This window comes from Elephas maximus, chromosome 9 (assembly GCF_024166365.1).
Source record: "Elephas maximus indicus isolate mEleMax1 chromosome 9, mEleMax1 primary haplotype, whole genome shotgun sequence".
NCBI classification, from domain to species: domain Eukaryota; kingdom Metazoa; phylum Chordata; class Mammalia; order Proboscidea; family Elephantidae; genus Elephas; species Elephas maximus.
The window spans coordinates 79,041,826-79,062,418 of NC_064827.1; the positions used below are offsets into that span (position 1 = coordinate 79,041,826).

Genomic DNA, 20,593 nt, shown 5'->3' on the forward strand with positions numbered 1-20,593 from the left:
GAAGCTTCCCCTGGGTGGGACCCATCCAGAGCTCTGAGCCTGCCACCAGCCCAGGACAGGAAGGAAGGACTCCTCTACCTCCCCTACAGAGAGGAGCACACCCAGGCAACGGGCTAGACCTGGGCCTGTTTGTGACCCTACCAGAAGCCATGTGGCTTTTCAAGTTTCTAACAGGTCCTCTGCCTGGGGGGGTAGGGGCGCCAGCTGCAGCGAAGAGTGGGGGCTCAAGTCCCACCCTGTCTAGAAGGGGCACCTCTTCTACTATTCCTAAATGCACCATCTATGCTGGGTGACAGGTCCCCAGCTCTCTCCTCTGGGGGTCCCACCCTGAAGTTGGAGAACACTGGCACTGGGAAGCCCCCATTCCCACATTCAACCTCCAGGCTGTGGTGGATAGCTCTGGACCCAGCCTTTTGCCACCCTGACTGGGTCTGCAGGAAAGGTGGGAGTGGAGGAAAACTGGGCCCTTGAGGTGAGAGGGTCCCTCACTGCTCCGCGCCTCTAGGGGCAGAAACACCCAAAATATGTCTGCTGCACGCCTGTGCCCTGAGCCCGCTAATTGCTCCTGTGGCACAAATCAGGGCCGCTATGTGCCACTTTGCTCACTAATCAGCTTGGACTGGTCTACCTCCCAGCTCTGAGCTCACCCTGCATTAGGTACAGAGGGGCCCGGCAGACACTTGTGGGGAGGCCAGCGCCTCCTCTCCTGGCAGCACCTCCTCCTAATTGCCATGCTGGCTCCTGTGGGGATTGAGGCTCCCTCTCATTTTTCACAACAATATTAGTAATAGTGGCAATTTAATAAAAATACAGCGCCAGGAAATACACACCAAGTGCTTATTATGTGGCAGGCATGGCATGTGCGTTTGCTTAGTTAATCCCCAATGCAACCTAGGATGTAGTTATTATTAAAATCTGGTGCCATCAAGTCAATTTCAACTCATAGCAACCCTACAGGACAGAGGAGAACTGCTCCATAGGGCTTCCAAGGAGTGGGTGGTGGATTTGAACTGCCGACCTCTTGGCTAGTAGCCGAACTCTTAATCACTGTGCACTATTACTGATTCCCATTCTACTGGAGGTCATTGAGACTAGAGGCGAAACAGCTGCCTGACAATATGCAGCATGTGGGAGAGGCATTCACTCCACATCTCTCTGCCAGGAACACTGCATCCCCAGATGTCAGCCCAAATACCGCCCAGACACTGCCTCTCCCACCTTCTGTACCTGCGTATGAGGGCAGGGATACCATGTTAGTGTAGGTGCAGCTGTGACCCTGGGACTAAACATAGCACTTAACACACAAGAGGTGCTCAGAAAACAGCTCCCAAATGGAAGCATGGGTGAATGGAGACGCCTCTCCACTATCTCCCTCTCTTCAACGAGTCTCTGGGACCTGGAGACACTGTGGTGGTAAAAGTCTTCAGCCACCGGGAGGGGTAAGGTAGATGGGGAATGGTACCTGAGCTAAGGATGGTGGGCCTGGCCTTGGTGGGCCGGGACCCTGTGAGGGAGTTGGTGCTGCTGCCGCCGCCGCTGCTGCTGGTCCCACCACCCTTACATGTCAGCTGCAGGGAAGAATCCTGGCCCGGGATGGAGATGGACTTGGCAGTGGACGGTGGCCTGGGAGGACAGATGGGCATGATGAGAATACCCCACCCCTCGGGCTGGACAAAAACAGGGGAACCCAAGAGCCTGGTGGAGGGAAGAATCTTTGTCACTCCCCACCCCCAGTGCCCAGGATGGAGCTCCTCCCCACCCGCGACGGCCCACACTGGCACTCACGGCCCACACTGGCACTCACGTCTTGAAGCAGGGGTCTCCAGAGAGCAGGAACATACCAATGGTGACCTATGGGGAAGGGGGAGAAATCAGCCAGCCCATCTCCACCCATACCCAGCCCAGGCATCGTGGCCTCCCTACAGCCTCCACGGCTTCAGAAGGGTCTGGGGTTTAATCCTGTTTCTGGGGGGCTCTAGCGAAGCTACCTAACCTTACTGAGCTCATTTCCTCATCTGGAGGGTGGAGATGAGCCTAGTGCCTGCCTCGTGGAGTAGTTCATTTGCCTGGCTCAGCGTCTGGCGCCGAGTGAGTGTGCAGCAAAAGCTAGCTACTTTTAGTTTAAACTATGAGGACACTGTGAGCTCCTTGAAATTGCCAGGAAATTCGTGCTTACTACATGCCAGTAGCAGCACACACATTTGCTTAGTTAATCCCCAAAGCAACCAGGAAGTAGTTACTATTACTGATCCCATTTTACAGAGCTGGCCACTGAGACTTGAGGGGAAATGGCCAGCCCAAGGGCACGAAGCACATGGGAGAGCAAGAGCACGTTCACTCTCTGACCTCAGTGCCCAGCCTGCCGCCCTCCGAGTGAGTAGGGGGAGGGGGGCTCATAAAGCTCCACAGGTGACAGGAGGGTTCCCTGAGCCCAATGTGGGTGGCAGGGGTGGAGGGGGGCACTCAGAGTCCAACTCGGTGGGAAGGGGCTCAGTGAAAGTTTGTTGAATAAAAAGTCAAGCAGGAGGCCATTAGAAATTTAACATTTGCCTGGACATTTTCACGATGGCCCCAACATAGCAAGGTTTCGGTCCCAAAGTTTGGGCTGAGACTGAGCAACACACAGAGGGTGGCAGGGTGGGGAAGAGGTGCTCTGATCCCAGGGCCACCACTGACAAAAATGGTGACCACTGGATTGAGGCTTTTTATGGGCGATCTCATTTTGGCCCTGGGAGCAGCCTACAAAGTTGGTGATAGCCCCAGGCTGTAGACCAGGAAACTGAGACATACAGAAGGGAAGCCACTGTCCAAGAAGCTAGGAGATGCAGGAGCTGGTCTTGAACCCAAGGCCACATGACCCCCAGGTCCCCTTGATATGGCTTGATGAGGGTACATGGGACCACTGTGGGTAAGGCTCAAAGGGCCTAACTCTCACCACAGTCATCCCCAACCTTTGGTCTCTGGTGCCTCTGGTTCCCTCTGAAAAGGGTTCAGGAGGCCCAGAGCCCCTGCCCACCACCCCCTGCCCAGCTCTCTCTGGGTTCAACATGCTCCTGCTGGGCCAGGTCCCAGATGAATTGTTAGGACAAGACTTGTTTTCTCAGCCAGATGGAAGGGTGTGGGGATGGAGGAAGCAGTGTGCTCGCAGCAGAAGCCCAGACCTCTCTGCTTCCAGGAGGCCAAAGAGGTGGCTGCCTGGGGGTAAGGACCTCCCCCAGCACCAGAAACCCACACGTGGCCGGCCAGGGCAGGTGGCATCTGGGCCCTCAGAGCAGCCGCCCACAGTTCACACAGGTTCTTCCACCCGCTGATACTCCACCTGTTATCTCAGGCCACCTCAGTGAGGTCATGTGGGGCAGTGGTTAGAAGCTGGACTGCAAAGTCAAACGTTGGGGGGTCAAGTCCTAGCTCTACTTGTGACCCCAGGTGAATTACTTAACTTCTGTGCCTCAACTCCCTCCTGTGCAAAATTGGACTAATAATAGACACCACACCTCATGGGCTGTTTGTTGTCAGGGGATCATGAGATAAGAGATGCAAGCACTTAGTACGACACTTATTTCATTGAAAGCGCTCACCTAACCATTAAGGAAACTGTCTGGGTCCAACCCTGGCCCCCAATTATGGATGGGGGACGCTGAGGCCAGTGGCCAGGCCAGGCCTCTGATGGTGGTTTCCTGACCCCTGGGCCCATATCTTCCCACTGGGTCTTCGTCCGGTCTCATTTCCAGGTTCTGTGCCCACCTCCCACTCCTGCTCCTTGGTGGGAAGGAGCCAGAAGAGGCAGGAGGGCCCCTGGGTACCTTGAGGATGGAGTTGTCCTGGCGAGTGTTCTTTGTGTCATATCCTTCCAGCAGGCAGCAGCGTACCGTGGAGCCCGAGCCCGCAAACTCAGCCAGGTTCAAGTCAGCAAAGCCCAGCTGGGAGAAGAGGAAGGTGGGGGAAGGAGTGTGTTGGAGGCTTCAGGGAGTGTGGGCTCGAGGCTGGCAGACCCAGCCAGAAGGGTTAACTTGGCAGAGGTGGGGGAGGGACAGGAGGGGAGGGGCAGACAAAGCCCCTGGGCCCGCCCCAGAGCCCCGACTGTTGCATAATCAGGGCCCAAGAACAGAGGCCCGGGTAGGCAGCACCACACCAACGTGGCAAAGCCAGGAGCTCACATCCCTGAGCTGCACAAAGCACCCTTTGTGCCTCGTCCCAGAGTGCACCAGGGCCAGTGTGCCAGAGATGAAAGGACATTGTTGTTGTGACACAGACACATTGTTCCCTGGGAAACAAGGCTGTGCTGTCGGGAGCTGCCAGACAAGTGAGCAGGGGAGGAGAGAAGGCCTGTGGGAACTTGGCAGCAGAGTGGAGTGATGAGACACCCCTACCCCTGGGGGGCCCAAGGAGGAGGGGAAGGGGCACTTTACAGGGCAGGTGGGAACCCCACGGAAGGCTGTGGCCCACAAGTTCCCCTGGCGGAGGCCTGGTGTGAGGGGGCTGGCAGGCAGAGTCCAAGATCTGGATGGGCCCTTGAGGCTAGCTAGCTCAGTGGAACTCTGGGATCCAAGGAGGGGAACTCTGGGCTGCTCTTCTGAAGCTGTGTCCAAGAGGGGTTGGGGAGGGAAGTGGGACTAAGTAGGAGAATAGGCCAGGAGCTAAGAAGTACTCTTAGATCGAAGCCAAGTCTGGTTGGACATGAAGGGAAAAATGAAGTTGAGGTGAGTGTGTAGCAGGCTTGGGGGCTGTGAGCGCAACCCAACCAACCAGGGACATTTACTGAGCACCTGCTGCGTGCTGGTCTCTACTGCAGGGTTTAAGGACACACACTCCAGAATCACAATCAGAGACTTGGGTTCAGATCCTGGCCTCACCATTAACTAAGAGTGACCCCTGTTTTACAGATAAGCAAACTAAGGTTCAGGGACGGGAAGTGATTTGCCCAGGACCACCAGCTTTAACCAATAGAGCCAGGGCTAAACTCAGGCCTGACCAGTGCCAAGTCCCACTACCTCTCTAGGTCTTGTTTTCTCTTCTGTATAATCGGAATAAAGCCTATAGTGAAGATTCAATTTAGATGCTCTGAGGGAAGGGGCCTAGCAGTGGCTGACACGTGCTAGGTGCTTCATAAATGTTTTCTGGGTGGAGGTGGGATGTTCCAGCTGTTTGCTGATTGTTTCTTTCCTAGTTGGACAGCTGTCCTCACCCATGAGGCAATAGGAGGGGAAATTTCCATTCTGACAGTACCATCCCCAGCCTGGCTCTAGCCACCCTGTCCTCTCTTTGGAGAGGGCCATCAGTACTCATGGCCAGGGCAGAGTGCACAGTACAGCCCGCTGAGCTTCCTGAGCTCTGGTCAGTGGGCGCACCACACCCTGTGCAGCAACACCCTCAGGCCTTCAGTGCAGGGTGAGAGCTGAGGCTGAGGCGAAGGCATTTCCCCCTCCCAACTGACTGAGACCACCCTCCTGCTGGGCTATCTTCCTGGGAGCTGTAGAGAATGCTCCAAGAGTCCCCATGGAGAGGGACTTAGGGTACAGCCTCAGGTGAATCTTCCAGAGCCATCTTCCTGATGTAGGGATGAACTGTCTGTTGGTACAGTGAAAACCTGGCAACAACCTAGATGCCCAAGAAGTGGGGACTGGCTGAGTCAGCCCAGCCACACAATGGGATACTCTGCCGCTGTTAGAAAGTGTAAGGACATTTGTCTGTGTTGACATGAAAAGATGCCCTGACGTATGGGTAGGTAAAAGCCCAGGCTGCAGAATCATTTAGAATGAATCCTATTTGTATATAAGAAATCATAGTGGGTGTGATGTACACAAATATTTATGTAGGGTGATCGTTTTGTATTTCTCTAATCATATGTATGTTTTACTCCCTGTTCTGTATATTTCATGATAATTTTTTTTTCCCCCTAAAAAGGTCCGGAAAGACCCTAACCAATCCCAGTGGTAAGGTCTGGAGAAGAGGCCTACAGTGGGGTCAGGTGAGTGGTGGAAACCATCCCCTTTTCATCACAGAAACTTTTACATCATCTGTGTTGCAACAAAGCCATGCTGCCTTGATAATAAGTGCAAAACTACCAATAAAGACATTTCTAAAAAAAATAATCCATCCCATGTAGGGCTGAGTGTCTCCTGTTTGGGGAAGAAAAGGGGGCTGGAAGTTCTTCCAGGAGCTTCTCTCATGCCTGTCCCCTCCCACCCCATCGCATTCCATCATTCCACCCCTTCACACAGCCCCGCTTACCTTAGAATAAGCCTTCCCGCCTTTCAGTTCCTGCACAGGGAGAGAAGACACAAGCGGTGGGTGACCAGGGAATCCAAGGGGCTTCGTGGGACCATCCCATTTTCCCCTGGGGGGGGCCTGAAGCCACCAGATCAATGCCCCTTACCCTGTCCCTTGGCCCCAGGCCTGTGGCCTCCCCCCTGCCCCTGTGGGCCCCAGACTCACCTTGCGCACAGACACGCGGAAGATGCAAGGGTCCAGCAGGCCGGTGGCTGGGTTGGCACTCATCTTACACACGAAGGTGAACCTCTTCCGCCATCGCACACAGTTCTCTTGCACTTCCTCCCTGTGGGTCAGGTGGGGACACGTGAGCACAGGCACGCATGTGCGTACACATGCATGGGCACGCAGGTCAACGCTGCCAAAGGGACCCCACATCAGCAACAGGGCTTGCCTCTGGGGATGGGATGTGAAGGGCCTACTGCCAGAAGGCGAAGGGAGGGGGCTCTCACGTCCACTTCATGTCACAAAGTGACTTAATTTTCACAATAAGAATGTGCATGTGGAATTGTTAAAGTAAAAAACACAAGGAAGGGTGAAGTCATGCTGGGGGCAGCTGATCTTTTCCTCAGAGAACTAATTGACAAGCTGTTTGCATGCTCTGGGCCTAGTCAGCAGAACCTTCCTGTACCCGTGCGCTGCCCTCCCCCCAACCTTGCTCTGTGGCCTTTGGCAACTCCTTCACTGCTGCCGTTACTTGCCACCAGCCAGGCTCCTGTGGGCCATCTCCTGTGTCCCTCACAACTAACTTCCCAGGAGGGACTATTGTCAGCCCATTTTATAGATTAGGAGACCAAGGCTAAGTAAACAGCCCAGCTCTGCCTGACTCCAGAGCTCCCTTCTTCACCAGCAATAACAACAATGGCAACGATAATTACAGCCGCTAACACTCATACGGTCTTACTATGTGCTGGCCACTGAGCAAAGCATTTTACGGATGCTGGCAGTCAATGATGACTGCGCCAAGCGCTGGAGATACATGATCACAGTGAAGCCTTCCAACAACTCCCAAGGGCAGCTTCCATCATAATTCGATTCCTTAGTCAATGAAACCAGAAGCTCTGAGGGCTAAGAGTCTCACCCAAGGTATACTACTGGTAAGAGGCATAACAGGGATTTGAACTCAAGCAGCCTGGCTCTGAGTGCCACACCAGAGCTGAGACACCAATTCAGGGCTCTCAGCTTCCCTTACACTAACTGGGGGCCTGGCCTTTCAGTCCCTCACATTCCTCCTGGGGCTGGGGAGCATGACTGAGCTGAATAAATCAGTACCCTTTTAACAGGGAGATGCTTTGTGCCCCTGCAGTGGGTGGGAGCCAGTGGGAGCAGTTCATCCAAGCCTCTCCCAGCTGCTGTGGGGGCCTTGGCAGGATCTGGGGGTGGCGGCAGCACGCGGCAGAGATGGGCTCTGTGCCCTGCGCAACTCTCAGCCTCCCGCAACCCGCCCGTCAGAACCGGTGCTCAGGGAAGAGTGGGGGTAGCGTGAGAAACATTATCTCCAGCCTCACCCCACCTAACCAGAACGGCCAAGGGAACAGCTGAGGAAATGGCCTCGCCACACCCTAGGTGACCTGAGGGGCACGGGTTGTCAGATTGGGGTCTGAGAGTAGAGGTCCACAGCCGAGCATCTCCTGAACATCGGTTTGTTTGCTTCTCACAGCAACCTCCTAAGGTAGCTCTATTCCACCTCCTTCTAAAGCTGGGGGCGCTGACACGCCAACAGAAAGCCACTCTCCAAAGATCACACCTCAAGTAAGTGACAGAGCAGGGCTTGAAACCAGAACTTTCCAACTTCAGAGCCAGAGCACTCAGCCACAGAGCCCAGGAAAGCCTGGCATGAAAACTACAGGTGTTGTGAGTTAGCAGTGCCCTGCCATGCATCCCCCCACTCATCTATACCTGAGTGCCAGGTATGTGCTAGGTAATGGGCTACTGCAGGGGACTTTACTCACAGACTGACATTTCACAGTTACTCCCAGTGAAGACTCAGTGTCACCAGGACAGGGTAGGTGGAAGAGGTGAGTCAAGGGCGGTGACAGCTGCAGGGAGAGGACATTCAAGCTCAGGCCCAAATGAAGAGTGAGCAGCTGCCAGGTCAGAGACAGTTCCAGGCAGAGGAAACAGCATGAGTAAGGGGCATGCTCTCCATTCTATTGGGGAATGTTTCCTTGGCTGATGAAAGCCCTAAGGCTAGTAGTCTTCTACAAGGAATCCCTCCGGTCAACCCTCTCCTGGTTCCATGAGGTTTTGAGGATGGGACCAAAGCTTATCCCATGTACTTGAAAGGGCTATGATGTGGGACACTGGGACATGGGTCAGGCAGACCTGGGTGGACAGCCCTCATACTCACTGTTTGACTTAGACTGGGGCTTGCCCTCTCTCCATCCCCATCTGTAAAATGGGCACACCACCCACTTCCTCATGGGCCCTGAGAGCGCTCAGGGAAGTTGAGCCCCACAAAGTGCCTGGCCTTATGAGGAAGGCTCCTGTGAGACATGTTTCATCTGATGAAGATGCTGAAGATGCTGGGACCACAGGGGGACTCAGTCACCACAATGCTCCAACCTTTTTAGAAGGATAAGCTCCAGCAAATCCCTATAACCCCAAGACTGGGGACAAGCAAAAAAGTCAGGACCAGAGATGAGGGGGCGGTGAGTACCTAACTCACCCAGCAGGCATGGATGGATACTCTCATGGATGGATGCCACAAGAGGAGTGGGAGCCCTGGGGTGGGGGGTGTCGCCTGACCCTAGTCATGCCAGCTTCACTCATTCATTCAAAAAACTGAGCATCATCTGTGTGGCCAGCCATGTTCTATGCACTGGGAACACAGCAGTGAACAGCTTACATTCTGGCGGGAGGAGAAGGACGAGGACTAAACAAAGCAGAAAAATACATGGGAGTGGAAAGGAAAAAGTAAAACTATCTTTATTTGCTAATGACATGATCCTGTATGTAGAAAATACTAAGGAACCCACTAAAAATTATTAGAATAAATGACTTCAGCATGTTTGTAGGATAAAAGATTAATATACAAATAGCAACTGTATTTCTATACACTAGCAATGAACAATCCAAAATGAAATTAAGAAAACAATTCCATTTATGATAGCATGAGAAAGGATTAAATATGTAGGAATAAATTTAACAAAAATGGTATAAAATTTATACTCTGAAAACTACAAAACATGTTGAAAGAAATTAAAAATGATCTAAATAAATGGAAAGACATTCCATGTTCATGAATCATAAGACTTAATATTGTTACAATAACAATACTCCCAAATTGATCCACAGTTTCAACGTAATCTCTATCAGAATCCCAGCTGGCTTCTTTGTAGAAACTGACAAGCTAATCCTAAAATTCACATGGAAATTCAACGCACCAGAACAGCCATAGCAATCTTGAAAAAAGAACAAAGTTAAAAAATTCATACTTCTTGATTCAAAACTTACTATGAACTTAAAATAATCAAAACAGTATTGTTCTGGCATAAGGATGATATAGTGAACAATGGAATAGAACTGAGAGTCCAGAAATAAACCCTTACATTTATAGTCAATGGATTTTCAACAAGAAGGCCAAAATAATCCCATGGGGGAAAGAATAGCCTTTTCAATAAATAGTGTTGGGACAGCTGGATATTCACATGAAAAAAAATGAAATGGTACTCCTACCTCACACCATATACAAAAATTAACTCAAAATGGATCACAGACCTAAATGTAAGAAAACACAGGGGTAATTCTTTGTGACCTTGGATTAGGCAACAGTTACTAAGGACACCAAAAACACAAGAGACAAGAGAAAAATCTGAAGCTCATCAACATTAAAAACTTTTGTGCTTACAAGGACACCATAAAGAAAGTGAAAAGACAATTCACAGAATGAAAATACCTGCAAATCACATCTATGACAAGAGACATATCTAGAATGTCTAAGAAACCGTTACAACTCAATAATAAAAAGACAAACAACCCAATTAGAAAAATGGGTGAAGGACCTGAATAGACATTTGTCCAAAGAGGATATATAAATAGCCAGTAAGCACATGACAAGATGTTCAACATCATTAGTCACCAGGGAATGCAAATCAAAACTACAGTGAGATATCACTTCACACCCACTAATATGGCTATAATCAAAACACAGGTAATAAGTGTTGGTGAGGATGTAGAGAAATTAGAACCTTCAGACACTGCTGGTAGGAATGCAAAATGATGCAGCTGCTTTGGAAAACGGTTTGGCGGTTACTCGACAGGGTACAGGGCGCCAAGCAATTCCACTCCTAGGTATCTACCCAAGAAAAATAAAAACAGAGCCATTATTCATAATTAAAAAAAGTGGAAACGACTCAATGCTTACCAACTAATGAATGGATAAATAAAGTCTATCCATATATTACTTGGCAACAAAAGGAAATGAAGCACTGACATATGCTACAATACAGACGATAAACCTTGAAAACTTTGTGCTAAGTGAAAGAAGCCACACAAAAAAAATCATATATTGCATGATTCCATTTATACGAACTGTCCAAAACAGGCAAATCCATAGAGACAGAGAGCAGATTAGTATTTGCCAGGGGCTTAAGAGTTGGGAGGGGGGATTAGGAGGGAATTAGGAATGACTGCTAATGGGTACAAACCTTCTTCCTGGGGTGATGAAAATGTTCTAAAATTGTGGTGATGGTTGCACAACTCTATACGAAAACCACTGAACTGTATACTTCAAATTGGTAAACTGTACGGTATATGACTTCTATCTCAATAAAGCTGTTAACAACAACAAAAAAATGCATGGTAGGCCAGATGGTGATAAAGAAAAAGGGAGAAAACAGAGCAGAGAAAGCAGGTCAGAAGGGCTGGGCAGAGATCAGGAGATAGGGCTGCTACTTTAGGTGATGTACAGGGAGAGCCAGCAAGGCAGTAAAATCTGATCAAGGCCTGGAATGAAGTGAAGGTGTAAGCTATGCAAAGACCTGGGGGAAGAGCTGTTCAGGGGAGGTAATAGCAAGTGCAAAGGCCCTGAGGTAGAAACATGCTTGGTAAATGAAAAACAGCACAGAGGCCAGTGGCTGACAGGGAGAGAGCTTGGGGAGCAGAGGGGTGAGGCTGGCAAGAGAGCAGGGGGTCAGGTCACACCAGACCTCGAGGGATATGTTGAGGACTTTGGATCTTATTCTGACAGTGGGTATGTCTTGTCATCATGGATTCTGGCTTTGGGCAAGGGTCAAGAGCAGCCTCAGGGGAGGTGGGTAGAGAGGGCTGAGAGAGCAAGAAATGCTTCCCAAGCAGAGGCCCAAGCCTGAAAGGGGGAAAGTGCTAGGGGGTGGCCATGTCTCCCTTACGAACCCTCAGACCCTCTATTCCATCCCTGCCAGTGAGTTGGAAGTAGCTGCTGGAGACCTGAGGAGGAAGCTTGCTGTGCTGGGCGTGTTGAAACACCCAGAGGAATTAGGATTAGTGTCTGGCAACAAAAGCCGATATATCAAATTGTGGGTTTTTCTCCCTTCGCGTTTGAGAGTCTACTGTGGGAATGCCTGTCCAGGAAGCCCGCAGGCCACTCGCTCCTCTGGTTTCTGTCGGCACTCCCAGGCTCAGGTAACAGGCCTCTTCCTCCTCTCCTTTTGGGGGAAGGAAGGTGAGTGGGAGCAGGACTCACGGGATCTGAGCAGAGCCTCCCTCTTGTTTCCATAAGGGCTGTAGACACACACCAATTAAATGCCACCACTCCCACAGGAAGAAGCTAACAGCCCCACCTCACCTCACCCCTAGGAGTCACCACAAGGGTAAAATAAACACCATAGCAGGGGCCAGTTTCTGAGGGGCCTACTGTGTTGCCACCTGGAATTCTTCAACAATGTTTAAATGTGTTATCATAGCTCACTTTATGGATGAGGAAAGTGGGTTCAGCAAGCTGCAGAACTCACCTGAAGCCTCAGGGCTGTGAGCAGCAGAGCCAGATCTCCAGCCCAGGCCCGAGTGACAGAGCCCAAGAAGGCCCAGCCAGGACTTAGCCCTGCAGCTGTCTCCAGGGCCCACAAAGCCTCCCCATCTAGACCAAGGACCCCTCCGGAGGGAGGGCACTGGGCACCCCCAGTCAGGTGGTATGAGCTCCCAAGCACATAAAAGGGGCAATGGGGGAGATGATTGAAGGCTCGGGGTGGGGGGCTGTGGTCATAAAAATGAACCTCTCTTCCTCCCTCTAGCCACAGGAATGAACATGGGGCTGGGCGTCAGCCAGGTCACTCAAAACCTGTTTGAGTAAATCTTAAGACTTGACTAACACAAAAATCTTTTATTAAGCACATATTGTGTGACAGGAGGAACCACTGGTAGCGTAGTGATTAAGTGCTAAGGCTGCTAACCGAAGGATCGGCAGTGTGAATCCGCCAGGCGCTCCTTGGAGACTATGGGGCAGTTCTACTCTGTCCTATAGGGTTGCTGTGAGTTGGAATCGACTCCAAGGCACTGGGTTTGGTTTGGTTTTTTGATGTGACAGGAAGAAACCTTGGTGGTGTAGTGCTACGGCTGGTAACTAAAAGGTTGGGAGTTTGAATCCACAGGCGTTCCCTTGAAACTCTACAGGGCAGTTCTACTCTGTCCTATAGGATTGTTATGAGTCGGACTCGACTCAGCAGCAATGGGTTTATGTGATAGGAAGGAGCCCTGGTGGTGCAGTGGTTAAGTGCTTGGCTATAAACCAAAAGGTCAGTGGTTCAAACCCACCAGTCACTCCTCAGGAGAAAGATGTGGCAGCCTGCTTCTGTAAAGATTTACAGACTTGAAAACCCTATGAGGCAGTTTTCTGTCCTATAGGGTCACTATGAATTGGCATCGACTCAACAACAACGGGTATGTGCCAGGCACTGCTGAAAGCCTGACATGTTTAACAAAGAGCAAGGAGGCTAGTGTGGCTGGAGCAAAGTGAGCAAGGGGAAATGGTGGGAAGTGAGACTGGAGAGGAAACCTTGGTCTCAAATTTACAAAGATTCTCAGAAGGAAGAAGGGGCCTTGTGGACGTGCTGGCAATCGCTGGCGTCCACATGTGCGGGAGTGAGTGGCTATGGCTGTGTTTACAGTCATGGAGAGTGGGGACAATTCGAATGTGCAACAAGAGGAGACTGCTCAAGTCAGCAACAGGCTGGCAGGTTCCAAGAAAAACTGGGGGTTGGGGGGGTGCCTGTGCTCACCGATAGGAAAAGATGGCCTCATCCCACCTGCAGGAAAAGCAAGATACAGAAAAGTATCTATAATATGCCCCATCAAAAAAAAAAAAAATCCACTATCTAAATGTGCGCACAGAAAAAAACTGGAGGTGTTCACCTCACCTTGCTAAGTCACTAGGACCCCCTCTGGCCACTGGACTGTCAGAGATTAGAGATGGGCAGGAAAGGGGAAAGAAAGAAGAAAGCCGTGGAGGGGGATGGGGTATTGTGTATCTTTTTAGAAATGACAGTTATCAATTATAACTTTTTTCAAAAAGCACGTCTGGGATAAAACAACTCATTTAGGAGTCCTCAAAGTTGCAACCAAGTCAGAGGCCAAAGAGCCACTCTGGGGAATAACTCCTGGGAATAGCAGAGACCCACAAAAGCACTGCAAGACCCCTGAAGAGTGTCTAGAATCCCAAACGCTGAGAACCCCCAATGCTGGCCATGACCTTGGTCTGCAGGCTCTGGAGGGCGCCCAGCACATGTTCCCCAGTGACAGGGGAAAGGCTGCAAGCCTCCTCCAGTCTTGGAAAGAGGGAGTGTGTGAAAAGTTAAAACAAATGAGCAGCTATGAAGAAAAATTACAAATCAAATGTTTATTAAGAAAACACACTGGATAAGCAAAGCTTTATTGAAGAACAAGAACAAAGTAGGAAGCCTCACGCTCCCCTATCTCAGAACCTACTACACTGCTACAGTAAGTCAGAACAGCCTGATACTGGTACAACAACAGACACATAGACCAATGGGACAGAACTGAGAACCCAGAAGTACATCATCCACCTATGCACAGTTGATCTTCCACAAAGGGTCAAAGTTCATTAAATGGGGAAGAGAAAGTCTCTTTAACAAATGGTACTGGCAAAACTGGATATCCATTTGCAGAAAAATTAAACAAGATCCATACCTCACACCCTACACAGAAACTAACTCAAAATGGATCACAGGCCTAAATGTAAAACTTAAGACTATAAAGATCATGGAAGAAAAAATGGGGACAATGTTAAACCGAAAAAAAAAAAAAAAAAAAAAAAAAAAACCATTGCTGTTGAGTTGATTCCAACTCATGGAGACCCTATGGGACAGAGTAGAACTGCCCCATAGGGTTTCCAAGGAGCATCTGGTAGATTCGAACTGCTGACCTTTTGGTTGGCAGCTGAGCTCTTAACCACTGCGTCACCAGGGCCCCAGGACAATGTTAAGGGTCCTAATATATTGCATGAGTAGAATACCAAACATAGCTAAAAAATGCACAAACAGCAGAAGATAAGCTAGGGTAACTGGGGTCTCTTAAAAATTAAACACTTACATTCATCAAAAGACTTTACCAAAAGGTAAAAAGAGAACCTATTGACTGGGAAAAACTTTTTGGCTATGACATATCCTATAAGGGTCCAATCTCTAAAATTTACAGAAAACTTCAACATCTCAACAACAAGAAAAAACAACCCAATTAAAAAATGGGCAAAGGACATGAACAGACACTTCGCTGAAGAAGGCACTCAGGCAGCTAACAAACACATGAAGAGATGCTTGTGATCATTAGCCATTGTTCTTGTTGTTTGCTGTTGAGTCCATTCTGACTCAAAGCAACCCCACAGGACAGAGGAGAACTGCCCCATAGGGTTTCCAAGGAGCAGCTGGTAGATTTCAATTGCCGATCTTCTGGTTAGCAGTCAAGCTTTTTAACTACTGCACCACCAGCCATTAGAGAGATGCAAATCAAAACCACAACGATATATTATCTTTCCCAGCAACGATGGTACCAATCAACAAAACGGAAAATGACAAATGCTGGCAAGGTTGTGGGTAGAATGAAACTCTTATACACTGCTGGTGGGAATGTAAAATGGTACAACTGCTATGGAAAATGTGGAGCTCTGGTGGTGTAGTGGTTAAAAGCTCAGACACTAACCAAAAGGTCAGCAGTTCAAATCTACCAGGTGCTCCTTGGAAACCCTATGCGGCAGTTCTACTCTGTCCTATAGGGTCGCTATGAGTCCGAATCAACTTTATGGTAATGGGTTTGGTTTGGCTTTGGTACTATGGAAAACAGTACAGTGCTTCCTTAAAAAGCTAGAAATAGAAATACCATATGATCCAGCAATCCCACTCCTAAGTATCTACCCCAGAGAAATGAGAGCTGTGAGAAGAATAGACATATGCACACCTATGTTCATTGCAGCATTATTCACAATAGAAAAAAGATGGAAACAACCAACCTAAGTGCTCATCAACGGATGAATAGGTAAGCTGTGGGACACACAATGGAATACTACGCAACAATAAATGATGATGAATCTGCGAAACATCTCACAACATGGATGAATCTGGAGGACATTATGCTGAGTGAAGTAAGTCAATCACAAAAGGACAAATATTGTATGAGACCACTATTATAAACAGTTAAGAAAAAGTTTATACACAGAAAGAAACATTTTTTGATGGTTACCGAGGATGGGAGAGGCAGGGAGGGAAAATCACTAACTGGAGAGTAGACACATGTTAACTTTGGTGAAAGGAAAGGCAGTACACTATATGGGGTAAGTAGCACAACATGACCAAGGCAAGGGAAGACACTGAAAGATATGCAAGAATAAAAAGCAATGATGGTAAATACTACAACATATATAATCCTGCAACAAAAGTAATTTTTGTTAGGTGCCATTGAGTCAGTTCTGACTCACAGTGACCCTATGTACAACAGAATGAAACACGGCTCGGTCCTGCGCCATCCTCACAACTGTTGTTATGCTTGAGCCCATGGTAGCAGCCACTGTGCCAATCTATCTTGTTTAAGGTCTCCCTCTTTTTCATTGACCCTCACTTTACCAAGCATGATGTCCTTCCCCAGGGACTGGTCCTTCCTGATAATATGTCCAAAGTATGTGAGACGTAGTCTCACTATCCTTGTTTCTGCAGAGCATTCTGGTTGTATTTCTTCCAAAGACAGATTTGTTTTTTCTTTCAGCAGTCCCTGGTATTTTCAACATTCTTGGCTAAGAGTGATAACAATTTATGAGCAGATACATAGGTAGATATGTATGCTGAATAGGTGTAGGAGTGTGTATGGGAGTACACATGAGTGCATATATAGATTTGGTTGTGGGTTTTTTTTTATATTTCTACATACATATTCGTATGTGCCATATGTATATTCATATATATAATAGAGCACACAGGGAGCACTCTCACATAAACATCCTAGACATAACCAAACACCACGCAGGGCTGAGTTACTGGGCTTGAAGGCTAAGGACCATAGTCTTGGGGGACATCTAGGTCAACTGACATAACGTAGCTCATAAGACAATGTCCTACAGCCTACTTAGGTGAGTAGCAAGTGGGGTCTTAAAAGCTTGCAAGCACCCATCTAAGATATAACTGTTGGTCTCTTTTCGTATGGAGCAAAGCAGAATGAAGAAAACCAAAGACTCAAGGAAACAATTAGTCCAAAGGACTAATGGACCACAGGAACCACAACCTCCACTAGTCTGAGACCAGAAGAACTAGATAGTGCCTGGCTACCGCTACCGACCACTCTGACCAGGATCACAACAGAAGGTCCCAATTAGAGTGGGAAAAAAAATGTAGAACAAAATTCAAATTCATAAAAAAGACCTGATTTATTGGTCTCAGGGAGACTGGAGGAACCCCTGAGACTATGGCCCTCAGCACCCTTCTAACTTGGAACTGAAGCCATTCCCGGAGATCACCTTTTAACCAAATAATACACAGGTCTATAAAATAAACAGTAACACCTGTGAAGAAAGTGCTCCTTAGAACAGCCATGTCTATGAGACCAAAAGGGCAACACCTGCCCAAAAGCAAAGATGAGAAGGCAAGAAGGGGCAGGAAAACCAGATGAATGGAAATGGGGAACTCAGGGTGGTAATGGGGAGAATGCTGACACACTGCAGGACTGCAACCAATGTCACAGAACAATCTGTGTATAAAACTATCGAATGGGAAACTAATTTGCTCTGTAAACCTTCAACTATGGCACAGTAAGAAATTTTGAAAAAAGGAAAGAAAATGCAAGGCTGGGCGGCCCCCCTACTTGCCCTGACACTGTGGCTCACGACTGGGATAGAGAACTAAAACAAAAAATGACAAAGCCAAGGCCCAGAGGGCCTTACCATGGAGGCCCAGGGCCTTGGACTCCGAGCCTGAGTAGCTTGTTCCATTTCCACATTGATGTGAGGAGACAATGGCAAGAAGGAAGGAGGGAGGCCTGGCTAAGGTGGGGGTGAGGGGTCACCAGCGCTATTTTCTTTGTTTCTGTCCTCAAGTTGTTTCCATAATTGAAACTTATACTGCAAAGTGAGAAAAGAGTGTGAAGTTATGAGGGCTGGTCAAAAGCAAAAAGGATTTGAACCTCCATCTACCTGATTCAGGCCTGGGCCACACTTGTCCCGAAGCATTGACGAGTTGCCCTGTGGGGTGTGCAGGACTGCAGGAGGGACTGGGTGTCCCCATGGAAAGAAAGAACAACGCCCTGGCTCTCCCCAGCCTGGGGTTTCAGGGTGCGATTCTCCAGATCCAGGCTGCTGGGGACAGGTAATTACAGAGACTGGGTTTTCTGGGCGGCTTCAGGGGAGTTTCATTTTTAGCTTTAAGATATACAATTAGACGTCTAAACCCCAGAGGAAGGGCAAAGGATGGTGGTGGGGTGAGCCCTCCACCCACCACAGATCACAGCAGCAGAATTCAGCTATTTCTGGGCTGTCCTGAAATAGAATGGCATGCCCCCACCAGGCTAGTGTCCTCAGCCCACAGAACTCCCCTGACCCCGGGAAGGCGAGATGAGTGACCTGACCGCCCTGTGGCCCATCCCTGGTGACCACGCAGGGTGGTGTGGGGAGACGCAGGGACCTGGACTCAAAGCCTGACTGGGGCCTCTATCATGCACCCACAAAGGCTTACTGTGGGTACCAGCTCCGCACCACGTCCCGTGCTGGGTGTAGAGACACAACGTGAGCACATCTGAGCACACCTCCCTTGAGAAACCCCTGGCTGAGCGGGGAGGCAGACATTACACAACAAAGTCATGACAATTGCCACCAACGTCAAGAAGCAGAAAGGAGTCAGAAGTGTATTGAGCAGAGCAGGGGTCTGAACTGGTCTCAGAGCAGGAGTCAGAGAAGGTTCTGGGGACAATGAAGTCAGAGGTAGAACCTTGAGACTAAGAGTGGTTGGTTGGGTGACGATTCGGGTAGAAGGATGTTCCAGGCAGTGGGAACAGCTCAGGGAAGACCCAGAAGAAAGGAGATGGCACCCAGGAGGAGGTGAGAAAAGACCAGGATGGCAGAAGCAGGCCGGTGCAGGCCAGGGGCTGCTTCAGTGGCCCAGGGGAAGCCCCATCTCAGTGAGTCCTGACTTCTTCGTCTGTAAAAGTACACAGTGCCCATCACATGGGGTGGTTGGGATGACTACAGGATGCCGTGTTCAGGCTCTTTTCTCCACTGTCCTGCGCAGCCAGAGGAGGCAGAAGATGCAAAGATTTCTGCCAATACAGTAAGTGTGCAGATTGGCATCTGCCCCATCGCTCTCAGGGGACCAAGGCATGCAGCTGGCTACAACGGGGACCCCACATGGAGACCCCTGAATGATTGTGGCTCCCATGCAGATGTCACCACTGTGTCCCCAGAGCCCAGGACACAGCTGGCCTAGAGCAGGACCCTGGCCCTGGTCCGACCCTGGCACCTGCTCTGGAACACTCAGGCTCATCTTTAATCAACAACGAGAACAGTTTCCACTCACTGAGTGTGTTCTACGGGCCACATGTTTTATGTACATGACCAACTAAATCTGACTCCAAGCCTATGAGGTATGTGCCATTATCATTCCCATTTTGCAGATGAAGAACTGAGGCCCACAGAGGGGACCGGACAGGCCCAAGGTCACAGATCAGGACTCGATGCTGAGCCAAGGTGGTCTGGTACCAGGCAATACCTTCACCTCTACACTCCACTCCCTTCCCCACCCTGGCTCCCCTCAAACACAGGAAGTGGAGACCTGGGAGGAGGGAAACGCTTTCTTCCCAGGCTCTCAGCACCTGAAGACTGCTGAAAAGGCCTTGAAGGTCATGAAGGATGCCAGGCCAGGCTGAACTGAGCCACCGTCCTCAGCTTCTCAGACAGGGAAACTCGGGGCCTCCAGCAGTTTCTGTGATTCCCGGAAATCGACTTGCTGTCACATCCCCAGCACCTGGCCCACACCTGATCCAATGTTACTGCCCATTACGTGCAACAAGATCTCACAGTCTTGGAGCTCCTGGGACTCCAGTATGCAGGTGACGACAAGGGCCAGAGCCACAGGAGCTATCCCCTGGCCACAGGCTACCCGTGGCCCCCAGAATGTCAGGGTCCTTGCTGACAGGGACTAAATGGACCAGTCGGGACCTCTCCCCAGAGTTGTCACAGGAGCAGCAAAACAGAGAAGAGGTAACTGTGGAATCAGTGGGACAGAGCCCAGCCCAGCCCAGACCCTGTGACAGGACCATGGGACAGAGCTCCAGCATGAGCCCACATCCACCCTCAGCCCTTCACCTTCCCAACTCCCCAATGCCAAGTACTCTGTCCGTACATCTGTCTTGTTCATCACTGCATGCCCAGCACGGAGCCCTGACAGGGAGCAGTGTTCAATCCGTGACAGAAGCCATGGGCAGAAAGGGTGGTGGCGAGGCCCTCCAGGACAGGGGTTCTCAGATTTGAGCAAACATTAAAAAGCTAGCTTGTCAAAAATGCAGATTCCCAGGCACTGCCAGGACTACAGACTCAGGACAGGGTTTCCAACCTCAGCATCACTGATGTCATCACCACGGGGGCTGCCCTGTGTATAGTGTTTAGCAGCGTCCTGCCAGTAGCACAACTCCAGTTGTAACAACCAAAAATGTTTCCAGCCATTGCCAAATGTCCCCATGGGGGAACAAATCACCCCCACTTGAGAACCACCACTGGGGGCCTTGGTCTAGCCGTTCTGAACAAGATCCCAGGTGATTTGGATGCAGGGAGCTGGGCACCCTGCAAAGAGCAAGGCTTTATTACATGAACCTTCCCCCAACCCCCAAAGGAGAAAAGATACATGGGGCCATCCCGCCCCTG

At 49.8% G+C, this 20,593-nt stretch overlaps 1 protein-coding gene across 1 annotated transcript in view; it reads right to left on the bottom strand.

Moving 5' to 3' along the window:
* The window catches only part of EEIG1 (estrogen-induced osteoclastogenesis regulator 1), a 44,835-nt gene that overhangs the window by 6,874 nt on the left and 17,368 nt on the right, over window positions 1-20,593 (bottom strand). Inside the window, exons 2-6 of the mRNA XM_049895493.1 lie at window positions 6,436-6,556; window positions 6,232-6,261; window positions 3,804-3,920; window positions 1,805-1,851; window positions 1,463-1,623 (exon numbers count right to left, since the gene is read on the bottom strand). Of these exons, the coding sequence (XP_049751450.1) occupies window positions 1,463-1,623; window positions 1,805-1,851; window positions 3,804-3,920; window positions 6,232-6,261; window positions 6,436-6,556 (476 nt within the window). The remainder of the gene's footprint in view (window positions 1-1,462; window positions 1,624-1,804; window positions 1,852-3,803; window positions 3,921-6,231; window positions 6,262-6,435; window positions 6,557-20,593) is intronic.